Source organism: Chaetomium strumarium, assembly GCF_033439665.1.
Source record: "Chaetomium strumarium strain CBS 333.67 chromosome Unknown B0T15scaffold_4, whole genome shotgun sequence".
Lineage (NCBI taxonomy): Eukaryota > Fungi > Ascomycota > Sordariomycetes > Sordariales > Chaetomiaceae > Chaetomium > Chaetomium strumarium.
Window position 1 is genome coordinate 1,662,559 of NW_026944432.1, and position 18,290 is coordinate 1,680,848.

The 18,290-nt window shown below is 54.9% G+C and overlaps 5 protein-coding genes across 5 annotated transcripts; all 5 read right to left on the reverse strand.

The window, feature by feature from the left end:
• Positions 1-133: 133 nt before the first annotated feature.
• On the reverse strand, positions 134-2,897 carry B0T15DRAFT_434469 (nucleotide-diphospho-sugar transferase). The gene is made up of 2 exons (XM_062865798.1): positions 2,582-2,897; positions 134-2,515 (listed from the first exon to the last, which is right to left on the reverse strand). Exons 1-2 carry the CDS (start codon positions 2,738-2,740, stop codon positions 431-433), a joined length of 2,244 nt encoding a protein of 747 aa, XP_062721306.1. The 5' UTR covers positions 2,741-2,897; the 3' UTR covers positions 134-430.
• A 302-nt stretch (positions 2,898-3,199) lies between these two features.
• B0T15DRAFT_532595 (carbon-nitrogen hydrolase) lies at positions 3,200-4,887 on the reverse strand. The gene is made up of 2 exons (XM_062869319.1): positions 4,432-4,887; positions 3,200-4,352 (listed from the first exon to the last, which is right to left on the reverse strand). Exons 1-2 carry the CDS (start codon positions 4,594-4,596, stop codon positions 3,456-3,458), a joined length of 1,062 nt encoding a protein of 353 aa, XP_062721307.1. The 5' UTR covers positions 4,597-4,887; the 3' UTR covers positions 3,200-3,455.
• Positions 4,888-5,712: 825 nt separating this feature from the next.
• Positions 5,713-6,174, reverse strand: B0T15DRAFT_532602 (uncharacterized protein). Its single transcript, XM_062869320.1, has one exon. It carries the CDS (start codon positions 6,114-6,116, stop codon positions 5,853-5,855), a length of 264 nt encoding a protein of 87 aa, XP_062721308.1. The 5' UTR covers positions 6,117-6,174; the 3' UTR covers positions 5,713-5,852.
• Positions 6,175-8,583: 2,409 nt separating this feature from the next.
• Positions 8,584-10,704, reverse strand: B0T15DRAFT_396509 (HSF-type DNA-binding-domain-containing protein; the record flags this gene model as incomplete). The annotated part of the gene is made up of 5 exons (XM_062864841.1): positions 8,584-9,173; positions 9,239-9,434; positions 9,490-10,365; positions 10,424-10,564; positions 10,633-10,704. The coding sequence occupies 5 exons, from the start codon at positions 10,702-10,704 to the stop codon at positions 8,584-8,586; spliced, it is 1,875 nt and encodes a 624-aa protein (XP_062721309.1).
• Positions 10,705-13,939: 3,235 nt separating this feature from the next.
• On the reverse strand, positions 13,940-18,121 carry B0T15DRAFT_200690 (uncharacterized protein). Its single transcript, XM_062862567.1, has 4 exons — positions 17,575-18,121; positions 17,364-17,512; positions 15,217-17,309; positions 13,940-15,156 (listed from the first exon to the last, which is right to left on the reverse strand). Exons 1-4 carry the CDS (start codon positions 18,025-18,027, stop codon positions 14,030-14,032), a joined length of 3,822 nt encoding a protein of 1,273 aa, XP_062721310.1. The 5' UTR covers positions 18,028-18,121; the 3' UTR covers positions 13,940-14,029.
• Between the last annotated feature and the right edge of the window lie 169 nt (positions 18,122-18,290).

An 18,290-nucleotide genomic window follows, 5' to 3' on the forward strand; every position in this document is an offset into this window, starting at 1 on the left:
ATAATGCCCGCCAGAATTTCTCAATTAGGGTTTGTAGACATTGAGCGGGAAGTGGTTCATGTCTGCCTTCCCGAGAGTCGCGACTTTAATAACTAAGGTACCTAATTCTTGTTGAACCGAAACAACCTAGCGGGCCGAACAAGTGATACGGTCCTCTTGCCTGGCGCAATAGGCGTGTAAAGTATGGTCCCAGAAATGGAACATGCCCTGCCAGCCTCAGCAGGTTAAGTCTGACAGGGATGGAAGGATTAAACGTGCGATGTGTGTAGTAGGTATTTCATTTTTCCCCCTTTAGTAACCATTTTGATACAGCAAATGAGCCTCGGCCTATCCCTTCCCAGAAACCGGCGAGGAATTGTGGATTAGGGTACATGATACTTGTCATTCCCTTGTCTCGTGGAGTATGCTGATGCCGCTATCACGATGCCCATCAGTCGTCGTCCTCATCCTCCTCCTCCTCCTCCTCTTCGCTGCTCTCCTCCTCATCAGCATTCTCCAGCCACTCTACCAGCACCCGGCATTTCTCCCTCAACTTGTTCATCTCCTCGCTGTCAGCAGCCCTTTTATCCGCCCACCAAGCCAGGATGCCATCCTCCTCTAGTACATCAAGACTGTAAAGTTGCTGCAGCATGGCCGCCAGCAACGTGCCCGCACGCCCAGGTTCCAGATCCCTAACACCTGACAGTGCCTTTTGCAGCGCGAGTCCAAATTCAGCTTGTTGTGCCACCTCCTCGCCACCAACCCCAACCTCCTTGACGAATTTGACGGCGCCGTTCTTGGCCGTGAGCGCCTTCTCGGCCGCCTTGGTGGGCTCGAGGCCGCCGTGCTCGGGATTCATCAGCTCGGCGGCGCGCCGGACAAACGCGACGGCAATTGCGCGGCGCATGGCGCTGTCCGAGGCATTGTTTGCCAGCCGCAGCCCCATGAACTCGAGCTTCGCCGAGTCAAAGTCCTCGTTGTCATCTGTGCGGAGGGCGTCGACGAGGCCATTGACAGCGTCGTTATGGAAGCTGTCTGGCTTGAGTGCGTCATCAGAGGCGAAGGAGGAGAGGCGGTCGCGGGTGTCGCCGAAGGCGTTGCCTTGGAGGGAGCCGGTCACTGAGATTCCGTCGTCCGAATCGTAGTCGTCTTCGGAAGCTAGTGTGGAGATAGACGAGGTGGAGAGGTTGAAGCCTTCAAGTGAGTAGATGAGTGAGCTCTGGAGGATTGCAGGGTCCCTGTTCACGCCGTCCTCATCGTCCGATTCTTCGTCATCCGCGACCACTTCGTACAGCGTACCCTTGCCGCCTTTGCCCACCAACGAAGGGTCCGTGCTGGCGGGCTGACGGTCGTCTGTCAAGGTGGATATCCGTGCGGGCGGGTTTGGCGGCAATTGGATGCCGTCATCGAGGTGGACGTTGTATGAAATCAGTGAGCCCTCCGGTATCCGGCAGTTTGCGCCGACCACGACTGAGCCAGCCACTACCGAGTGCACCACAGAGGTGCCATCCCCTATTACGGCATCGTCCCAGACGTAGCTGTTCTCGATCCTGACGTTTTTCCCAATCTTGCACCTCCTCCCGATGACGCTCCCAGAGATGACGCTTCCGGTCTTGACTGTTGTTCCCCTTCCAACTGCAGATTGTGTCACCTTGGCTCCCCTCTCTACCATAACGTGGTCCTCGGCGTACGAGCCGCCCTTTACCCTCCTGTATGTCTGGCCGTGGACCAGGTTGCTATCTGGAACAAATGGAAGAGTCCATCGCTCAAGGACATCTCTGCTGATGCAATCGTACATTTGGAGGTTGCTGGCGCGCGCGGCGTACCCATCGTCAAAAATCTCGGCGTAGAGCATCTTTCCGTTTAGTTCCCAATCCTTCAGCACTCCGTGAAGGAAGTTTTTCCTCGGCAACTCGTAGTCGAAGCTTTCCGACCAAAGTGCTAGCACATCCGGTGTGCAAATGTCGATACCGCAATCGACCAGGTCGGTCCGTATCTCGAACTCGCCGTGGGTGAAGATTGCCGGGTCTAAATTCACATAGTGTTCACTCTGCAATGGGTGCGTCTCTTCGTACTGCAGGCACCTGCCTGTTGTAGGATCAACAACAAAGATCGGTGTGATCCCTCTGGCCTTTGCTGCACGGTGTGGTTGCTCCCCGACAGAGCGCAGGACGATGGTCATGCAAGCATCACGGTTTGCTTCTCGTCTCGCGCGGTGCTTTGTGAGGGCAGCGTCTAGCTGGATGTTCGAGACGATGTCGCCATGGACGAGGATAAAGTCACCTGCGATGATGCTCCGCTTATCCAAATCTCGAAGGAAGTCACCGATGGAGTTTGCGTCTGAAACACGAATGAATTCGAGGGAGGAGAAGGGCGAGATGATGCTGTTCGGATTCCAACGCGAGGACTCCTGGATGTATTGCTCGATCCTCTCGGAATGGGCGCCGCAATAGATGAACACCTCCTGTACTCCATTGGAGGCCAGGAACTCGAGTGTGTACTCGATCACTGGGACATTAACTAGGGGAAGGAGACACTGGAGGTGACTCACAAGTTAGCGACCATGCACGCACGTCAGAATCTTGACCGTCATTGAACGAACCCTTGGTGTTTCTAGAGTGAACGGCTTGAACCTGTCCTGGAATGAGTCGGCCAGGATAACAGCTTGGAGTGCATCTTCTCTCTTCTCATCCGCCCCCGGCTTGACGGGCTTCCTTGCCTTGCCCGCAGCAGCCCCGCCCTTGCCGCCCTGCTTTGACATTGAGTTGCTATTGCGAGGGTGCGATCCTAATTCCAGGCTCAAGATTAGTGTTGCTACACAGGGCTGCAGGTCTGGGCATTAACGAGCTTTGCCAGACGCCCAACAACGAACAACCAAAGTCCGAATTGAGTTGGTGAGTCAAGAAGCTTGATGGTGGGGCGCGGGGTCACTGGCAATGGTTGCATTATTACGTACAATACATACATACTAGTACTACGTACACTATAGTTACAGTACGTACAAATACATTACATGGTTGAGGCCCAGAATTGCAGATTGCAGTGCAAATACTGGTAATATTACCAGCCGGGACGGTAATTTCCTGATTGGCGTCGCTGACGGGTCATGCATCCTACCAGATTTATAGGTATTACTCCGTACTGTACTAGGTTGAAGTGGAAATATCCCTTGATCCCACGTACTCGGTTCTGGCGGTAGATTTCAAGTCCTTACAGCAGGTAGGTGAGAAGGCGTGACGAATTCAATGTGCTTTACATACACGTGATGGTAAGTTACAGTAAGCGAATGCCATGCGCTCCTTTCTCCACGGACAGCCAAAAAGGGCCCCTGCAGTTCGATCTGCGTCCATGGTTCTTTGGCCTACGCTCAACTCTCATGAACGTGTGTAAAAGTGCTCGAGTCTGAGACGAGAGAGCTTCTACCGTCACCAGGTAGACAGACGTCTTAAAGAGAATTTGCTCTGTAAGTTGTTGGCTCAAGGCACAAGGTTAAGTCGGCAGGGCTTCTCTCCGTCCTTGCTTTCTTGCGGCGCCTCTTTCATTCCCTTTCGTCTCCCAAACCTGTTCGCCTTCTCATCGGCCCATAGTGGGCGGAAATCGAAATCGAACTGCAGGATCTCGGGTCGCTGGTAATGGCCAGCAGCATCAATCCACACCTTGACATGCCCAAGCTGGCCGAAGTCCACCTCGGCTGCAACCAACCTCTCCTCAGCACCGGTGTGCGGCCCCGCGAGGTAAGCACAGAAAGGGTGCAGCACTGAGGACCACCCTCCGCCCGCCTTGATAAACTCCTGCTCTCCCAAATTCTCCGTCATCCAGCTCAGACAGCCTGCGTCAACATAGTTGGACGCGGTGACGACAAACACCTGTGCTGTAAGGGCATGCGTCTTCATCAAAGCCTCAATCTGCGCGTCGGCGACCTCTTCAAACCCGGACATGGTGCTCAGGGCCGGCCAGGCGCCGGCGTGGATGTGTTGGCCCTGCGTGATCAGCGCCTGTCTCGCACCGTTCATGGTGTGTTCCCAGCATGCCAGACCGCCCAGGTTCCGCCCTCCCAAGGACGACAGGGGAAAGTTCTTGAGCGTGGCGCCGCCGCCTTGGGCCCAGACGAGACGCTCCACGTAGGTAGGCTGCAACTTTCGGTGCACGCCTAGGATGGTGCCGTCGCTGTCGATGGTCACTTGCGTGTTGAAGAGGGTATGGCCGCCGGCCACGCGCTCCGAGACGCCCAGACTGATGGCTACGCCGGCACTCCGGCACGCGTCCTGGACCGGCGCTATATCTTCGTTGTTCGGCTCGACCACGACGGATTCCTCGGCGTATTTAGCCAGGGCATCCACCTGCTTGAGCGGTGGGTAACACTCTATCCAATACTGGGGAGAGACAATTTAATTTATTTCCGATGATGCTACCGGATGTCTCGTGGATGAAAGAAAATCCGAGAACACATACGGGGTAGCCGGGGACGAAGGTCTCTGGGAAGACGAGGAGCTTGATATCCTGATCCCCGGCTTGCTCAATGAGAGAGACAACCTTCTTGAGGGTCTCAGCCTTATTCATAAAGACAGGCGCCGCGTGGGCCGCGGCAACCTTGAACTTGGTCTCCTTGGTGGCCATGTTTGCCCAGGAGGCCGGTAGACCGCTGCCTAGATGATTTTTAAAAGGGTCGTTGGACCCCTTCGGTTGGCGTCACGAAATATACACGCAGATCTCTGGTTTAAGTCGATGGAGAAACACCGAAGGGAAACTGGACATCGGCTGGTTCATTGCTGAGCGCGTCTTGGCCTGCGGGGTTGCACCACTGGAGTTGGTATTCAAGATGGGAATAGCTAGTAGGTACAGTCAGGGTTCAAAAGTCTGTCACACCCCACATCAAAATCCCCCGCCACCCGTTTTCTAGGTCACCGCAGCCATCAACATATCTCTACATAACGCAACACCACCGACATTCCTAGCAAAATAGATATATACAGATAGAAGCCCTGGTTCTAGCCATCAATATTTTGTATACCAACCCCTAGCTTTCTGGACTGCAGCCAATCGCCGGGGCATTGAGTCAATGAGACCGTCAATTTGAGCCTGGTCAATTGCCCACCAACATGCCCGAAGACATCGAGTAAATTCAGCCATATCTAGCTGGTTTTTCTTGAGTAACCAGACATCTGGATATAGCTGCTTCATCCTCCGTTTTAATAGAGCCCACATATGCTCGATTGGATTAAGATCTGGGCTATGGGCTGGCCAGTCGGGTAGGACCTCGATCATATGCTTCATCAGCCACTCGGTCGAGGATGCAGATGTATATACTCGGGCATTATCCTGCTAGAAGTGCCGAGTACCATCGTAAATTAGAAGAAGACCCTTTTCCAATGCCTGCTAATAACTCCAAGAGCTATATCCTCCTTTTTACGGTAGTTGGTAGTCACGTTCCATGACAATAAGGTCGGTCCTCCCCCCTTTCTAAATGCTACCCCAAATCATGATCGAAATCGTACCTTTGCCATGGCTCTAGAGGTTAACGAAGCTCTTATCCCATTTTTAAGAAGGGAACCGGAAGACCCAAGTTGTTAGGTTACTCGAATTATTTTGGCAAGACGATTCGTCGGTAAAGATAGACTAGAGATTAGTTAGTAAAATCCAAGGTTGACTTCCAAGTCACTTACTCGGATCAAGATCTCGATATCCTTCAACCAAAGGCAAGCAAATCGATATCTATCCTTTGCTACTGCCTTCGTCAATGGGATTCTCTTTTGTGCACGCCACTTGCATATCCGATGATGGCGAAGAACCCGGTGTATCGTTGATCGGGAGATGCGGCCGTCCATAGTATTGATCAGCATCTGGGTTGTAAGCTGGGGACGCCATTTAGCCAATTATAGGATATACCGCTTTTCCCGACATGTAAGAATCTCTGGCCGGCCTGTTTGAGGCTTGGACTCAATAGTGGTGGATGATTCGAACTGTTGAAGGATGTGGTAGATAGCCGTCCTGTCGATGCGAAACGCGCGGGCAATAGCTGACTGGCTAGCCCCGGCTGCAACGGCACCTATAATAGCTGCACGTGCAGTCGGTGATAGTTCCTGGCCAGGTTGACGGCCGGCCGTCAATTTGGCCCCGATTTCGGCCAAATTGACCATGGTGGGCTAAAGTTGGGTTGGTTAGAAGGTGGAAGATGGTGCGTGTCATGTCGCGACGCGCGTTTAATTGATGTGGGGTGTGACAGACTTTTGAACCCTGACTGTATATATGTACGTACTGACACACGCGACGAACCCCTCCCTCCCCCCTCCCCCCAAGGGTCCCGTGGGAGTTTCCTTCCTTACACTATTACTGGCTCATTTGACCGCACTACGTATTCAGCTCCTCTCAAGCAGCGGTTGGCGCACCAAGCACTGTCTCGTAAATTCCATCCCAACGGACCTTTCGTCGATCACTGTAACGTCTCCATGGTCCGGAGAATCTGCAGACCTACCTCGTACCGTTGATGTTTGCAAATGACCCCAGTTTGACATCTAGTAGAGGTAAGTCGGGAACGTTGGCTGGTAAGCAGAGGGAGGTCGATCGACGGACTCCGAGTCAATTGATAGTTCCACGACATAACCAGTTCGACAGCCTGATGATGTAGTATATATACAACTGATTACCATACATACATGAAAACGTTGGTAACATCCCGGTTTCGATGCGGATATTTCCGCTCGCGCCGAGCGTTCCCGAGCATTGAAACCAAACCCGGGCAACTCAACACCAGTTCTTTCCTTTCATATGCTGCTAATCCCTTGATGTTAGACAACGGCCCAGCCACGGAAGTGTAGGGAAATCAGTTCTGTCCTTCAAGCTAGTTATCGAGAGCTTGAAGTCTTCGTGTGAACGAGATGCCTTCTGAATCAGTACAGTAGTAGATCGCGCAGGGCCGGAAGTGCTTTGGTCCTGCCAATCCGGGGGTACTGCGGCGCCAGAAAGACCAGGCCAAGGCCATTTGCGCGGAAAAAAAGCAACTTGAACACAGCAGCATATTATTAGGTACTGATATGTACATTTCTGAAGAGCAATCGGGTCCGGGGCTTTTTGCTCGAGCTGGACATGATCGAACCTCGTCATAGTTAGCTCGCGATGCCGGTTGACAGACACCGCCATCCTTTCTAAACTTCACCGAGCAAACAAAGGGGAAGACAGCAGATGGTATCCCGAATTGTGCCATTCTGAAGTCAAAGAGGACACGGGCTGAAGTGACATGGTTCCATCCCTTGTGGTGTTTGACTCGTTTGTTCTTGTTGTGCCGTACCCCTACGGATGCTACCGGCCCAGCCGGCCGGTCCAGAACATGGAAGGCCCCATAGAAGATGGACAACGTGCAGCGACTTCAACGCTGAGCTTACGTAGCCCCGTCGGGATTTCGATTTCACCCAAGACGGGGTCGTCGGACAGTTTCGTCGCGAGTATTACCTGATTAGGGAGGCAGAAAAGGCCGGTTTCCACTGCCAGTGGCCTTCGGTTTATTATCAGTCTTCAATGGTGATACTTACATAGTAGGTACGAGTAGTGCTAGGTGCCAGACAGGCAGTGAGTGCCAGCTCCCGAACAACGGGAAGGTTGAACGACTGTGCCTACTTACAGTACAAACGGATACTCGGTACACCGGAGCGCATGATTCGGCTATAGTCGCGCATTAAGGTAGGAGGAGCCAGACCATCCAATGCCAAGCACATCAGCCATGGCGTCGCCGCGAGGCTTCCCGTCGTAGTGTAGTGTAGCGACAAAACACTCTGCAGCCCGGAAAAGCTCGCTAGCCGTTCGTGCAATGTGCCCAGCTCGTTGGGAATTTACCCCTGTCTCGGTTCGTTTGCGTGACCCCGAGAGAGCTTGTTTGCATACTATGGTAAGGTCGTAGCCCCGTTTATCCCGGGGGTCTAGGCCGCTTAGACCACGATCCGAACCGTTCTAGACCCCGATCCCGGTGTTGTGGTGTTTCAATTTTAGGAACGGCTGCCCCGGCTTCACGCTCCATGTTATCTCGCATGGCTTGGTGACGGACAGGCACTCCCCGCCCTTCCCACAGGCCGGGGTACATACATGAGATGAGGTACAGTACATAATCCTATCATGGCCCGTCTTTTCGGTTCCCGCTCGGGCGGTCCCCTCGATCTCACATTCTCCCGTCATGGCGAGTGCGCCGTAACATACCGTCCTTGTACCAATCAGGCGCAAGCAGAGACCTGCTGGTTGTCGACTTGTTTTGACAGTAACTGCTCACTTCAATATGGGGCCCACGGACCAGTGTCGAAACAGACGTCGAGATTTACTGGGGTAGAACCGTAGCCTGGAAGAATGCGCCAAAACCCAACCTATATAATCACCAGTTTCCGATCTCGACGCAACCGTATGTTTGTACACATCCCGAAAGCCCAATAGCCCGGTGTGACGAGGCAGCACAATCCAGGGCCCTCCTCGGTCAATACGCCCTCACCAATACTACCTACCGAAACGCCGGTAAATGTCAACCTCTTCCCGCCAAAGCACCCTTGCTTTTGGGACTCCCTACCTTGTTCCCAGATAACAACGTCGAGCTGCACGGCGAACGGATCCCGTACCGTGTAGCGGCTTTTATTGCACATAGCTCCCCTGTCCAGGCCCAGGCCCATACAACCTCTGCCTCTTCTCCGGCCGATCGTCACCGCCCGCGAGCCCGCCGATCTGGCTCATCTCGGCCATCCTCATCGCCTGCGTCCCCCCGATCTGTTGCGCCGTCATATAGTTCGCATACTGTCCCGGCTGCGGCTGCGGCGGCGGTCTTTGCGTGCCTCCGGGCGTCATCGCCAACCCGCCCGGGCCGCTCCCGACCGCGCCCATGTACCCTCCGCTGTCGAGGTTGGGCGCCACCTGGTGCATCTGCCCCGGCGAATGCCAGGACGAGGCGGCCGAGGGCGACGGGATGGGTGTGTGCTCGAACTTCACCTGCGGGTTGCCCGCCGCCGCCGCCGCCAGGTTTGCCATGGCCATGGTCGACGCTGGGACATAACCTTGGTTGGTCGTCGCCGGGGGACCGGGTCCAGCGCCCGCCACGCCGCTTTGGCCCATGTCGTCGGGAATAAGACCAGGCGCTTGTGGGTCCTTGAGCATCCGCGTCAGGTGCTTTTTCAGGATGCGGACCATGCCGTCGCGCGTAAAGGGTTTCGCCAGAACGTCAATCATCCCTGGAGCGAGCGTCAGACGGGCGCCATAAGGTAGGCTGCGTGGCCGGGAAGGGAGGGAGATTTACCAAACTGGAAGTAGGTCTGAATATCGTCTTGCCGAATATTCGACGTCATAGCGACGACAGGGACCTCCGGACTGGCCATCCGGATCATAGCCGTGGCCGACACGCCGTCCAGGTTAGGCATGATGATGTCCATGAATATGAGATCGAATCGTTCGGCGTCTCGGTTGACTTTATCGACTGCCTCGAGGCCATCACGCTACGCCGCCAGTCAGAATGTGTCGGGGTCCAAGGGACCGCTATCGTATACTTACGGCAATGTCGACACTGCAGTCCACCAGGGTCAGGAACTTAGCACCTATCCTCGCGCACGTCTTGTCGTCTTCTACGAGCAGGATATGGGGTTTCTTGCCCCGCCATATGGAACCCGATTGGTGCTCCTTGATCGGCGGCGTCATCTGCGACGGCGCTTCCACCTGGATGCCCGGGTTGCTCAGGGGCCGGCTGTAGGGGATGTTGTGGATATGGTCGGCGTGGAAGGGATCAATGCCCGTGGTCTGTCCCACGGGATACACGAGGTGTCGAGGGTCACTCAAGGCGTCGTGAACCAGCGGCATCCCTCCAGGACCCGGTTGCGCGAACATGACCGACGACGAGCCGGCCGAATCGGCTGGAGATGGGTTTTGGTTGTATGTCATCGACAGCCTTTCCAGTTCCCGGTCCGCCTGCATATCCGGAGACACGCCGTTGAGGATCTCTCGAGCTCGCCGCAGCTCGGGCGCCGGCTCGTCCGCCCCGTCCGGCAGGAACGCCATCCCACCGCTCTGGGCCTGGCCCGAATGGCTAGAGTGGGCCGAGTGACGGCTGTTGCGCCGCCTGTCCTCCATGTTGTTCAGATGGGTGATGAGCTCGTTGGAAGCCTGGCTTTGCGCCCTCACCATCTTCTGCAGGCTGAGGACCTCGCTGACGAGCAGCTTGTTCGTCTTCTCGAGCTCCGAGTACTGATCCTGCAAAGCTTGGATCTGATGCTGTGTTGCCGTGAGTGATTCGCTCATGACTATGATCTGTTGCGACGCCGGAAACGCATCCTCGGCGGGCGGCTGTTTTCTCGGCGCCGGCGCCTTCCTTCGAATGTTGTCCAAGTTGTCCTTTCTGTCTGCCCGGAATTCTGGATGCCGGAACTCCCATGCCTGCCATCCAAGTTGTCAACACGGAGCCGCCCCTCCAAATACCACGGGACCAACATACATCTCGTCCGTAGCCTGAATCACCGTTCTCGTCATTGTGTCTGACTTTGTGGAAGTCGTACTTGTTTAATTGGCGTACAAAACTCGCAAAATTGCTGTGCTTGAAGTGTTTCGGGAGGATTGTTTTTGTAAATTTCTCATTCTACCGCAATGCGAATCAGTACCACGCGTGTTCCCAGCGGCTGCCGTACATCTGGACCACGGGCGCACCTCTAGGACCACAAAGCTATCGCCGTCGTTGCTCCATCGTACTACTGATTTGTACGAGGGGTCCTCGAGCATCCTGCGACGTCATCGATGAGTATGTGTCCGCATCTACGGGAGAGGAGGGCCCATCGCAAGGAAAAGTCCGTACTTATATAGTTTGCGCACCTTGGTAAGGCGTTGTTAGCTCAGTCCGGAAGCTTCCAAAGAGGAATGGGGCGCCGCTCACGAAGTCGCTGGAGTTGCTTCCAGCTTGCGCCGTGCCCGCGTCGCCATCGGCGGGCGGCATGATCGCGGCAGTCGACGGTTTAGACCACTCACTGCCAAAACAGTCTGCAACGTCGCAAAATATCACGATGCGGCGAGGTTAAAGTCCGATAACGACGGCCGATAAGACCTGGACCGTGGAATCGAGACCAAATCGATGAGAGACGTTCCAGAGCAGTGCACAGTTTGAGGACTGCCCCCTTCTCATCCCCACATGGGAGGAATGCGACGGCTTCTTGTCCACTTTTCAATGGGGTGTCACTAACAATATCATAGGCCGAGCAAGGCTAGAATCGAGGACCCGCTTCGCGGAACACACGCCGGTGTGGGGAAAGAAGACCCAGATCGTAGTACGGTAGTGTATCTGCGCTCCTTGTAAAACTAAAGGGGCTTGGTAAAATACCGTATTGTACATACCAAGAGAGCATCTCAGTATGCTGTTGTGGGCTTGGTAGAATCACGCCGGTCCAAAGTCAATAAGTTATGGTATGTATGTATATGTATGGTTTACGATGCCAGGTAGCTGGACCTTTCTGTGTGAAAATGTCAGAGGTCGCCGATGTTGCTAGCTACCCCTTAGGTTGGCTTCGCTTGGGTCAGCATGCCAGAGTGCGGCTAACTGGGTAGCGAATCAGGACGCTATGCAACTTCAAGAACCAACTACAGAGCAGTATCAAGGCAGAACGAACCTGGAAGCGCTGGTGCTGGGTTCGCATAGCTGGCTGTATATTGAGGAGCGGGGCTTCGCGAGTTTGACCGGCAATATAGAATTGGACCACCGCTGACCAGCACGAATTTCCAATGTAGTGCTTTGCTGGCTGCTGGCCGATCTACCCTCCGTACTAGTATCTCCCAAGCGTGTCCAGCTAACCAACCACTAGTACTACTCGAGCGGAACCGCCATATTAGACAGTCCCAGACATACCTGACTGCTCGATCCCACAACTTGATCGATATGCAGATTGGAGCGCTCGAATGGTATTGGTGTATGGCATCCCGCAGAGCGGTTCCCAAGCAAGTGAGTTGATCACCGGCCGTGACAACTAGTACTCAGGTAGGTAATGTAATGAACATATCATGGTATGATGTATGTCTGTACAGTACGTACCTTACCCTGTAAGGTACGCGCCCTAGGCGGGGTTGCTGGACCCTGGCAGGCTGGCACCGAGCACAATCAGCCAATCATGGCCATGTGCATTCTGATTCGTCTTGGTCCAGATCATGCACAGTCAGCGGTCTTCTCTATTCCCTCTATGTAGGTATGTATTGTACTAGTAATCCATATGTGTAACGCTAGGGTGCACATACTTCCGTATGAAACGCGATTTTCACAACAAGAGTTATCAGGACGAGAGAGCAGATGATATTAAGAACACCTAAGAAAGGCCGAAGAATAAAAGAACTCAGAAATCATCCCAGACAATGAGAATCAAGGTGAAGCTGCGCCTGGACCATGGATACGACGTGAGCAAATCTTGCTTTCTAAGGTGGACTCGGTAATGTACGGATATGTGGGTGGGAACCGTAACAACACCAGCCGGGAAGTTCTCGGTCCACGCTCCATCACAGAGATTGGAGAATTACGGATTCTGCTCCTCTCCAGTCCCCCCAATGCACACCTGTATATCCTGAAGCCTCTAGCTACCTTGAGAGACTGGCAAGTCAAGACTGGCACTTAAACCGTGGGGTGCAACCAAATGCAGGCTACACCTTGCCAGCAACTCTCACCTTCAAAGCGTGCCGATACCCGGCAGCCAAGGTTCGGCGCAACCTGGAAATCCTCGGCCCCTCTTACAAGCATGGCAAAGATCGACATGGTCAAAAATCTGTTGAACCTGCTACACGCAGTAATCCGTACATGACAACACTTTGATAAGTTGTGCCAGCACACAAGATGGCCCATCACGCAGACACGTATCTACTATACTAATCTTCCCGCCCCTCGACCAACTGTTCACCAGGTGAGCTGCTATGACGAGACTGTCCTGAAGTACCTATCTAGGTAGTGTCATAGAACCGATAGTAGTAAAGTTCCGTATGGTCTCCTTGATGAACTTGGTGGAACTCCCCTTCACGTCCAAGTTAGTTACAATGCTGCTCTCTCCTCGACGAACGGGAAACTGCCCGGATCCTAGGGTAGTGATGGACTGAGCGGCCTTCCTTCCTGGATACTTGGTATTGTACATGCTAGCAAGTTATCCAGCACCTCTGGCGCTGGTTTCTTAGCACTCCGCTAAATTTATCGCTTGACGACTTCAAGGGTCTCTATCCGCACGGTCTCTATCCGCACGGTCTCTATCCGCACGGTCTCTATCCGCACGGTCTCTATCCGCACGGTCTCTATCCGCACGGTCTCTATCCGCACATGTCTGTAGTTGTTCAATACATCTCCGGACCGACGAACAAGGCGCGGGGCCGTGGGTTTGCTTCGCGGCGGAGAATCAACAGCCAACACACATGCTGTCTAGCGCAAAGATACTAGTGCCCCTGCTCCGTTCGACGTTGTCAAGGACCAAATCCCAGGTATCGACAGCATCTAGCCATCATTGCCGTCCTTCTTCTGGATGGCCACCTCCCTTATGATAGTGGCTCACTACGCTCGAGATGATACCAAGTTAGGTATCACCTACATGTATTGCGTAGGAAGGTAACAGATACATAACTGTACCGGACATACACATTGCCTTACAGAGAGGTAACTCCTCGGAACCTCAACCCAGGGCCGACAACACCGTTAGATACACGGCGGAGAGATGCGAGCACCTGAGGGACCAGAAGACACTCGGTTGTCTCGCCAATCGCCATAACTTGCTTTGACCCCACTCTCCCTCGATGCACCTCGAAATCTCATACGTATCCATACCGCCCGCGCTGTGCTCCTTGCTGCCAACGAAGGTCGCGTACATACATCCAAACGCATAATAAGTAATCCGGGAATATGTACTTGTAGTATCATTGCATTGCCCACAAACGCCGTGCTATGGTTTGACCCTCCGCCCTTCTCTATGTACGAGCCGAAAAGAACTAGGCCGAAACATCAATACCAAACACTAAAGCCCAATTTTACTAGACTCAAATTTCATCCACCTCGTCCCTCCCTTAAACTGTCTCCTCCATCTCGTCGACGGCGTGACGGTCAATGATACTTGATAGCCTTCTGCTTCTTCCTCCCCTCCTTCTCAATCCCCTCCAACCCCTGCGCAGAGAAGGCACAGTACTTATCCTTGATCGCCACCACCTCATACGTGCCCTCCTGGCTGGCCCGGATGACCTTGCTGTGCTCGTGGCTGACGTCGTGTCTTGTCTCCAGCACCTGACTCTTCTGGCCCTTGCGCACATTGGTGCTGCGCGTGTACGTGAACTCGAAGGGAGGCGTGCCCCAGAACTCAAAGAGGATCTCAACCTCGCCGCCCTCGTGGATGTCGACGCGCACGTTCTTGCCCTTGCTGATGCGCACCGCCGGCATGGGATGGATCGTCTTAGAGATGTGCACAGGCGCGCGGCACTCGCTGGCCTTGTCGGAGATAGTCGTGATGGTGAAATCGCCGGGCGACTCGGCCACGCGGCGAAAGTTGGTGGTCGGCGACTTGGCTTTGCGTTCGGCACCGTCGAACGTGTACCACACCTCAAAGGGTGGGGTCCCGGAGAGGGTGTACGAGATGCGCTCGCCTACGCAGTAGTCCGTGCGCGTCTCGAGCGGGTAGATGGTGGGTGCCTCGAAGAGCTGCACCTGGACCGATGGCCCCCCGAGCTCGGCGATGGTGTGACAGCCACTGCCATCCTTGACATCGCGGATACGGATTTGCTGCGTGCCGAGTCGGAGGTGGTGCCGCGGAATGCGGATTTCGTACGAGTGCGAGTTGATGGTCGGCGTCCTGTAGATCTCCGGGACGGCAGCACTCTGGTGCTTGATCTCGACCTCCAGAGAGAAAGGGGGAACACCAGTCAAGGTGACTGGTATGCCGCCCTCGTGTTCCTGCTCCGACTTGCAGTACTTGAACGTCTGGCCGGGCTTGACGAAGGATGCCGATGGCTTCCTGTTCACCTTCTGCTTCACCACGAGCGGCTTGAAGTGGCGGTCGCTGCTGTATAGCTGATCCTCCAGTGCGGTGAACTTGTACGTATACAAGCCCGCCTTGGTCGTATCTGCCTGGATGGAGTCCTTTCCGGGCGAAGCATCGAGCTTCTTCCTGCTTAGCGAGGAGCTGGAGCCCTGGAGAGGATGATGCCGAACTTCATACTCCACCGTGTATGGCGGCGTGCCTAGGTAAGCATGTTAGCTGCGACGTGCCATGGAACGACAACTTCATGTGGCGAGCTTACCTTTCAGTGCAACCTCGAAACCAGATACATCGCCCTCGCAGACGTCTTCCAGAACGTAGCTGCTGTCTGTCTGGCTAACACCGTGCGAAAGAACCACAGACATCTCCGGGCGGGGGAACCAGTCAATTTCGAACTTGGACGCCTTGGTATCGACGACGCCGTGGCACTGTTTATCCCAGACGTCGATGATCTGGTACGTGCCACGTCCCTTGACGTCGAGATAGCCATTATCGCTTCGGACTGTCCTCTCCACGATCTTGGGGTCATCCGCAGGGCCGTCGTCGAGGTTGGCATAGAAGACCTTCCATGGACCCTCCCCAGTAAGGCGGACCGGAAGCTTCACTGTCGAGCCCTCGACGGCCAGTGCCTTTCGCTTGCCCTCGATCTGGCCGAAGGCCGCGCGTGGGCTCTGGCGCCTGACAGAGAGCTTGATCTCGTCTTGCAGAAAATTCCTGCACCCTCTCCTGTCCCGAACGCTTGTCAAGCCCAAGGTGTATTCTCCGCCCTGGCTTAAGGGCGCCGTCTTGATTTGGTACGAGATCTGCTGGATATCGGTAGCCTTGTGCTGCCGCCTCTTGCCATCGTGGATGATCTCCCATTCAAGCGTGAAGGGAGGGTCGCCAAGCAGAAGAACGTCAACTGCCACTTCGTCGCCAAGGCATGAACTTATCTTGCCTGTGCTGTGCTGGATAATGGCCCCCGCTGCGGGTTTGACGTCTTGCTCTAGGACGTACTCGGGCCCGGCGAGTTTCTGACCGCTGTAGATGTCGTCGCCAATGTGGGTGAAGATGTACCTGTGATGCCCGGCAATGCGCGGAACCAGGTCCATCTGGTAGCGAAGGCCGGGAATCTTGACTCTCTCGGACCGCCGCTGACCATTCGAAATCACGTCGTACCTGACGATGAACGGCGGCGTCCCGATGAGATCCATGTCCACCCGCAGACCGATAGAGTTGCCGGCGCAGGTGTCGGGGATTTCCTCTGAGCGCAGAGTGAGTTTTGGCTCGAGGGGGTTCAGCAGGAGGCAAGAAGACGGCTCCTGCACCTCCCCTTCACATGAGCTTGCGGAGACCGACTTCAAGGTGTACAGGCCGGAGGCAGAGATCCTCGGCCTGTCATTGGCGTTCTTCGCATAGTACGATCCGACGGAAACCACATCGCCGTGGTCGCCGGTTTCGGTGAGGGTATCAATGGGCGAGAACTGCCAAGTCAAGCTATGAGCGGTAACGTCGGCCGACTGGCCGGCAATTCTGAACCGGACAGGCAGCTCTTTCTCGTGGCCCTTGGCAACCTTCAGGGGGTTCCTCAGGTCACAACCTTCCAGTCGCACCTGCGGGCGCTCCTTGACCACGAAGTTCTGCACCAGATGTTTGGGCTTCGGCTTCGCATCAAGGTCGTCGGCGGAGGAGTCGTATTTGACGATATTTCCAAACCCGTCCTGGACCTCATCCACCGAGTATTGCCACTCTCCGCTGGAATGCATAGATTCGTTGAGCCCGACGGGGACTCGTTGGGACCGGGCCCATGAGATATCATCGTCGTCCAGACCGATGACGGTTGTCGAGCGCACAATGCTGAGCGGAGACGTGAAGCCTTCGGGCTGCAGACTCTGAAAGTGGAAGCTGTGGTCCTTGCCATTGATCGTACGGCTGTACTTGATTTTCAGCGGAGGGGTCCCCTCCACCTGGAGCGACAGATCTGAGAGATCGCCCACACACCGTCCCGACGAAGCCGAAGGACCAACCCAGGCCTTGGGGCAAGGCACAACGAAGGTCTGCGGGTTCTTCCGCTGGACCTCGAGCTTGTACTCATCGAGAACTCGCCCAAGCTGGTAGACACCCGGCTTCTTGACCGGATAGTCAAACTGCACCACAGTCGGCACTCCTTCATGGCTTTCCCGTTTCCCCTTCCGCTCGATCTCCTTTATTTGACTTCTAGTTAACTTCAGGGACTCCTGTTGGTTGGTTTCAAGATCGGTGCGGATGACCTCGACCTCGACCGGGATAGTCGCGTTGAAAAAGATGGGTATCGACGCCGTCTTACGGTCGCCCCCCAAGCAAAAGGGATGAAGTTCGGGGTTCAGCACAGCAGAGCTAGGCACGGTCAGCCTCTAGTACAATCTCGATCCAGAATCTGGGGTTCCTTGCCCTTCGGGGAGAATGTTGATGATATGCCGTCCCATGATCAGTGAAGAGTTATGTATGATGTTGGACACCTTCACATTGTGCTCGGATATGGCAAGCTCGCGGTCGTAGAAGATCTTAACGAAGCCGAGAACCCACCCTTGCCAGGGAAACTGATATAGTATTAGCAACTGTGCCTCTCAGAACGCTAGAATGGGTAACAGGAAGTCCGCACCCCGAGGTTGAACATGAGAATCCAGTCGAACAGGGCGTGGAGAAAGAACGCCACGACCACAGTCGGCTGCGACAGTTCAAGCCATGGTATCCTCAGCTCCGGCAAGCCAAAGAGAAACGCGCAGTCTATGGCGACCCATTTTAAAAAGAGCCAGAAGGACTCTGTGTCTTCCTCGACCAGCTGAGCCCAGTTGTACAGCTTCCAGGCGAGCAGAGCAACATAGAAGCCGAATGCGTAGAGCCGCTGTGTTGGGGCGTCAATGATGTGCAATGGGATGACAGGCGAAGAGCTCGCCGGGGACGGTGCGCCTTGTTGGGGAGCGACCGGCAGCGAACTGCTGCTAGGCTTCGCCGGGGGGGCGGTCGAGGAGGAAGCTGGTGCCCGGGCAGTTCCTCTTTTCGAGGCTGCCACGGGCGTCTGTGGAAAGGCGCCAATAGGAGATGCGCCGTTCATGGCATGCCGAGTCTGGGGGGCGCAATGTCGTCTCTGGATTGGAAAGGTCGGGGTTAATGCAGCGAAGGGAGCGCTGCTAGTCTGCTCATCCAAGGGCCGTGATGCCGCTCCGGTCTCCTGGAGAACTCGGCCGAGGGTGCAAGAGAACCGGGTGTCCAACTCCGGCACAGGCTTTTGGATGTTGTTATTATGTCGTCGGCGTTTGCTGTTCGCGTTGTGGAGCAGCCTCTACTCGTGGCATACTGCTGGGGCCGCAAGCCGAA

What these genes read in the sequence shown, in the direction of transcription:
- B0T15DRAFT_434469 (XM_062865798.1), bottom strand. Translation starts at nt 2,740, where the DNA reads ATGTCAAAGCAGGGCGGCAAGGGCGGGGCTGCTGCGGGCAAGGCAAGG. An exon ending in TCACTCTAGAAACACCAAGG is followed by an intron (nt 2,516 to 2,581) that starts GTTCGTTCAATG and finishes AGTCACCTCCAG; the next exon opens with TGTCTCCTTCCCCTAGTTAA.
- B0T15DRAFT_532595 (XM_062869319.1), bottom strand. Translation starts at nt 4,596, where the DNA reads ATGGCCACCAAGGAGACCAAGTTCAAGGTTGCCGCGGCCCACGCGGCG. An exon ending in CCTTCGTCCCCGGCTACCCC is followed by an intron (nt 4,353 to 4,431) that starts GTATGTGTTCTC and finishes GTCTCTCCCCAG; the next exon opens with TATTGGATAGAGTGTTACCC.
- B0T15DRAFT_532602 (XM_062869320.1), bottom strand. Translation starts at nt 6,116, where the DNA reads ATGGTCAATTTGGCCGAAATCGGGGCCAAATTGACGGCCGGCCGTCAA.
- B0T15DRAFT_200690 (XM_062862567.1), bottom strand. Translation starts at nt 18,027, where the DNA reads ATGAACGGCGCATCTCCTATTGGCGCCTTTCCACAGACGCCCGTGGCA. An exon ending in ATCAACATTCTCCCCGAAGG is followed by an intron (nt 17,310 to 17,363) that starts GCAAGGAACCCC and finishes GACCGTGCCTAG; the next exon opens with CTCTGCTGTGCTGAACCCCG. An exon ending in TTTCGAGGTTGCACTGAAAG is followed by an intron (nt 15,157 to 15,216) that starts GTAAGCTCGCCA and finishes ATGCTTACCTAG; the next exon opens with GCACGCCGCCATACACGGTG.